This window comes from Cyclopterus lumpus, chromosome 17 (genome assembly GCF_009769545.1).
Source record: "Cyclopterus lumpus isolate fCycLum1 chromosome 17, fCycLum1.pri, whole genome shotgun sequence".
Taxonomy (NCBI): domain Eukaryota; kingdom Metazoa; phylum Chordata; class Actinopteri; order Perciformes; family Cyclopteridae; genus Cyclopterus; species Cyclopterus lumpus.
The window spans coordinates 21,388,715-21,394,427 of record NC_046982.1 but is presented as its reverse complement, the minus strand read 5'-3'; the positions used below and the strand labels follow the sequence as shown (position 1 = coordinate 21,394,427).

Below are 5,713 nucleotides of genomic sequence, written 5' to 3'. Positions count from 1 at the left end.
ATATTATAGATATATATATATATATATATTATAAATATATAATATATATATGAAATATAATATATAATATATATATATATATATTATATATATCAAATATATTTTTATAATATATATATTATATTTATATAATATATATATATATATATGTATATTTATATGTATATATAATATATATATATAATATATATATATATATATATTATATCTATGTATAATAGATATAATATTATTCATTTTCCGTCTTTGTTTCCTCACATTTTCTTCTGGTTCCACCATGTTGAGAGCCATGTGGAGGCACTAGATATGCTTTAAATGTTTTATTCAGCACCTTGAAGATAATTCTGGTGCAACATACAAAAGTAGTTACTCTTAAGGGAATACATTAATTATAAGAAATAGTGCCAATGCTTATTCAAACGTTTAGTTTCTTTTGTAAAGAAGCCTGCAGGATCAGTTGAAACAGATAATTGTTCTTTCGTTCATTAATCATCTCTTCTTGGACTTTTAGGTTTGAATCTGCTGTGAACTGGTCTTTGTATCGACAGATTAGAAGAAGAACTTCAACAAGAGGAACTTCAACAAGAGGAACTTCAACAAGAGGAACTTTAACAAGAGGAACTTTAACAAGAGGAACTTCACTTCCTGAAAGAGGTTGAGTGGTTGTGACTGCGGCCCTGCGGCTTGTGTTTTGGAGCTGTTGAAGAGCTGATAAAGAGCTGATGAAGAGCTGATGAAGAGCTGATGAAGAGCTGATGAAGAGCTGATGAAGAGCTGATGAAGAACTGATGAAGACCTGTTGAATACCTGATGAAGAGCTGTTGAATTGCTGTTGAAGAGCTGATGAAGAGCTGATGAAGAGCTGATGAAGAGCTGTTGAATTGCTGTTGAAGAGCTGATGAAGAACTGATAAAGAGCTGTTGAAGAGCTGTTGAAGAACTGATGAAGAACTGATGAAGAGCTGTTGAAGAACTGATGAAGAACTGATGAAGAGCTGTTGAATTGCTGTTGAAGAACTGATGAAGAGCTGTTGAATTGCTGTTGAAGAGCTGATGAAGAGCTGATGAAGAGCTGATGAAGAGCTGTTGAATTGCTGTTGAAGAGCTGTTGAAGAGCTGATGAAGAACTGATAAAGAGCTGTTGAAGAGCTGTTGAAGAGCTGATGAAGAACTGATGAAGAGCTGTTGAAGAACTGATGAAGAACTGATGAAGAGCTGTTGAAGAGCTGATGAAGACCTGTTGAAGAACTGATGAAGAGCTGATGAAGAGCTGATGAAGAACTGATGAAGACCTGTTGAATACCTGATGAAGAGCTGTTGAATTGCTGTTGAAGAGCTGATGAAGAGCTGATGAAGAGCTGATGAAGAGCTGTTGAATTGCTGTTGAAGAGCTGATGAAGAGCTGATGAAGAGCTGTTGAATTGCTGTTGAATTGCTGTTGAAGAGCTGATGAAGAGCTGATGAAGAGCTGATGAAGAGCTGATGAAGAGCTGATGAAGAGCTGTTGAAGAGCTGATGAAGAACTGATGAAGACCTGTTGAATACCTGATGAAGAGCTGTTGAATTGCTGTTGAAGAGCTGATGAAGAGCTGATGAAGAGCTGATGAAGAGCTGATGAAGAGCTGTTGAATTGCTGTTGAAGAGCTGATGAAGAGCTGATGAAGAGCTGATGAAGAGCTGTTGAATTGCTGTTGAAGAACTGATGAAGAGCTGATGAAGAGCTGTTGAAGAGCTGATGAAGAGCTGATGAAGAGCTGTTGAAGAGCTGTTGAAGAGCTGATGAAGAGCTGATGAAGAGCTGATGAAGAGCTGATGAAGAGCTGTTGAATTGCTGTTGAAGAGCTGATGAAGAGCTGATGAAGAGCTGTTGAAGAGCTGATGAAGAGCTGATGAAGAGCTGATGAAGAGCTGATGAAGAGCTGATGAAGAGCTGATGAAGAGCTGTTGAAGAGCTGATGAAGAGCTGATGAAGAGCTGTTGAAGACCCCTCCTATAGGTATAATAAATAAGTGTCCATTGTTCATCGTACAAACAGAGCAGGTTATGGCGCCGTCTGTCGTGTCTGTCTTTGTGATTCTGTTGCTGCTCGTCGGCGTCGAGGCACAAGGTGAGAAAAGAACTTCTTCATTGTAATATTGAGGTTGTATCTCATGTTTAATAATGCAGCCCTCCTGTGTCTGCATGACCGAGCAAAACATTTTTGCACATGTTAAAGTCATAAAGGTGGCCTCGCTGACGGCCTGAAGAATGATTAAAAAGTAAACGCTACGAAGTACAAGAGGAATTCTGCTTCCTAATCAAAATAGTTTGTTGATGGAAATAATGTCATGATAGAAAGCAACAGGCTTAGTTTCACCTGTTAAACTCGTCTTTCTTAGGAGACCAAAGACGATGTTAAAAGACCTTTGATGAGCTGAAGCAGTTTGAGTAACATCCAGTAATAACCACGTGTTGTGTGTGATTCTTATTGTATTGTGTGTCTGCTGTTTCTACAGGGAGCAGAGTGACTGCTGTGTTGGTGCAGGAGGGAGAAGATCTGCTCCTGGAGGCTGAATATAATAATCCTGAAGGTTTTTTCATTGTTTGGTGGAGATTCAACAAAACGGTCAATTTAATGAGATTTGTACATGATAGAGAACCAGCTGTCTTTCCTGATTTCACTGGAAGGATTGAGTTTACTGGGAAAAGATTCTCTGTGAAATTAAAGAATCTCCAGCTGGCAGACAGTGGAGTTTATACTGCAGAAGTGGGACATTATGGAGGAGACCGCCCACTAGGAGACCGCCCACTAGGAGACCGCCCACTAGGAGACCGCCCACTAGGAGACCGCCCACTAGGAGACCGCACACTAGCTGAATACAAGGTCACCGTTCAAGGTGAGTTGGTTCACCTTTCAGACACAGATGGAGAGTCTCTGTCATGTTTCATGAACTCTTCACATAACCCCCCTCAGCTCCAGTGTCTCCAGTTAAGCTCTCCGTGGTCTCCGTGGTCTCCAGAAGCTCCGCCTCCTGTGACCTCACTGTGAACTGCAGCACACAGGACTCTCACATCAGCAGCACTTTTACATGCGTGGACGGAGCCTGCAGTCAGGAGGGAGGAGGAGGGCGATCGGAGGTCACGACCTCTGGCGCTTCTCTCCAGGTCTACCTGTTGAATAGCTCCATCGTCTGTCACCATAGCAACCAGGTTCACTGGACCAAGGACTTTAAAGGGACCCAACACGTTTGCTGCCAACATGCTGGTAAGACTGAAGGACAAGACGACTTCCTCATAATAAAGCACAGTTTTGAGTTTGCTTAAGACTTGGAGCGTATTAGCTTTTCTAGTTTTTTTCTAGCACATGAATGTTATTTATAGGAACACTAAATTACATGACTAATTAAATGACTAATTTCCGTGTTTGGTATAAAAAGTGCAACTTTTCTCCATTACTGCATTTTTAAGTATGAACATAAAGTGCAGCACTGGAACATGATTGTTTAAAGTAGCACAGAAATGAATAAACAGAGGATCAACAACGTAAAACTAATATGCTGTTTCAGAGAGCACAATGCGCTTTGTGAAACTCAAGCAGGTGTATTGTTGTGTTTCAGGTTCAGAGGCGCCCTCTGCTGGTCCATCGGTGTACCTGGTGAAGATAGTCGTGTTCTCTGTGGGTCTGATCATCATGGTGGCTGCCGTCATCACCGTCCACCTCACGGAGAAGCTCCACAAGCACAAATAAACTAATTGTTTATTTGATCTCGTAATGCTACTGATGCTATATGAACTGATGCTATAATGCTATATCACTGCTAGCATGCTATATTACTGCTATCATACTACACCACTGATCCCATCCTATAATGCTATAACACTGCTAGCATGCTATATTACTGCTATCATGCTACACCACTGAACTCATGCTATATTACTGCTATCATGCTATACCACTTATCTCATGCAGTAATGCTATATCCCTGTTAGTATGCTATATTACTGCTATCATACTATACTACTGATCTAAAGCTGTACCACTGAACTCATGCTATAATGCTATATTACTGCTATCATGCTACACCACTGATCTCATGCTATAATGCTATATTACTGCTATCATGCTACACCACTGATCTCATGCTATAATGCTATATTACTGCTATCATGCTACACCACTGATCTCATGCTATAATGCTATATTACTGCTATCATGCTACACCACTGATCTCATGCTATAATGCTATATTACTGCTATCATGCTACACCACTGATCTCGTGCTATAATGCTATATTACTGCTATCATGCTATACCACTGATCCACAGCTGGTGGCAGCAACACATCAAGAGGGAGAAGACTGCAAGCCAGCAAACATGAATGTAAACCATTTAAGATTGAAAGTATTAATAAAATCAGCTTTGTAAATGTTTCATGTTGATGGAAATGTCCAAACGTTGACTCAACGATGCATTTGAGTGAGAAAAACTTAATGTAAACATTGTTTCTTCCAAACAAACCCAGTGAGAACCAATAAAATGACATGTTATGACCTTATTATGACGTTTCTGTCATCTTTTATCATGTATATTGTTATATCATAGAACATTTTTAGAACATTACATCTTTTTAGAACATTACAACATGTTTGTGACATTTTCTATGACTTACTGTACTCTTAAATAAGAGTAAATCACAAATTTGTTTAAATTATTTATATATATTTTCTATATTACTTACATTTTGCTTATAGCTAAAGCCCATTGCAAATAATTAGGTAGTTTCCTCTCGTGAAGGACTGAAGACCAAAACACAAGAAATCAGCAGTTGAAATACAGTGTAAAATGTTTTTGAAATCGTTTTTTTTACCTTATTTTAATGCATAAAGGTAGTTTTCTCCCAGTTTAGAGCCCAATCAGACACCTTACTGGGAGATCTGGTGGAAGAAGAGGCGACAGCACAAAGACAGAAAGATCTGAAAACAGTTTCCACTCATCAGCCAGAGACTGTTTTTATTATATATATAATAAATACCTAAATATTATAAATACATAATATATAATATGTAAATCTATATTATATATAATATATATATATAAATAATATTTTATATATATGTATAATATATATATTATATATAATTTAAATATATATATATTATATATAAATATTATATATATATATTACAAACAGTACAAATTAAAGTCTTTTTTTAGCTATATATATAGTATATTTAATATATATATATATATATATATATATAATAGATGTCTAATGAATATTTATGTTATATATATGTATAATATATAATAATAAATATTGTATATATTATACAAACATAAATATATTATATTTACTATTTATATATATATATGTATATGTATTATATATGTTTTATTTATAATATATATACTTATATATAATCTATATATATATTATTTATATATAATATATATGTATATATAATAAACAGTATATATATAATATATATATATATATGTATAATAGATATAATATATATGTATAATATATGTATAATAATATAATATATATTATATATAAAATATATTATATATATATACATGAAATATATATTATATATGCGTATATATTATATTTTATATATATATATCCATCCATCCATCCACTATCACCCGCTTATCCGGGGTCGGGTCGCGGTGGCAGCAGGTTCAGCAGGCCGACCCAGGCTTCCCTCTCACCCGCAACACTTTCCAG

The 5,713-nt window shown here is 36.1% G+C and overlaps 1 protein-coding gene across 3 annotated transcripts; it reads left to right on the top strand.

Moving 5' to 3' along the window:
- The first annotated feature begins 635 nt into the window (after positions 1 to 635).
- Positions 636 to 4,534, top strand: LOC117746069. 3 transcript variants are annotated; one of them, XM_034554880.1, is made up of 5 exons: positions 1,880 to 2,106; positions 2,495 to 2,761; positions 2,822 to 2,875; positions 2,953 to 3,243; positions 3,596 to 4,534. In XM_034554880.1, exons 1-5 carry the CDS (start codon positions 2,043 to 2,045, stop codon positions 3,724 to 3,726), a joined length of 807 nt encoding a protein of 268 aa, XP_034410771.1. In that variant the 5' UTR covers positions 1,880 to 2,042; the 3' UTR covers positions 3,727 to 4,534. The 3 variants fall into 3 exon arrangements, with proteins under 3 accessions (XP_034410769.1, XP_034410771.1, XP_034410770.1); XM_034554879.1 differs by having other exon boundaries at positions 2,807 to 2,875; XM_034554878.1 differs by having other exon boundaries at positions 636 to 2,106; positions 2,495 to 2,875.
- The last annotated feature ends 1,179 nt before the right edge of the window (positions 4,535 to 5,713 follow it).

Bases quoted from the DNA above. Each gene is read 5' to 3' on its own strand.
- LOC117746069 (XM_034554878.1), top strand. From the start codon at position 2,043: ATGGCGCCGTCTGTCGTGTCTGTCTTTGTGATTCTGTTGCTGCTCGTC. The intron at 2,107-2,494 runs GTGAGAAAAGAA...CTGTTTCTACAG, and splicing joins CGTCGGCGTCGAGGCACAAG to GGAGCAGAGTGACTGCTGTG. The intron at 3,244-3,595 runs GTAAGACTGAAG...GTTGTGTTTCAG, and splicing joins CGTTTGCTGCCAACATGCTG to GTTCAGAGGCGCCCTCTGCT.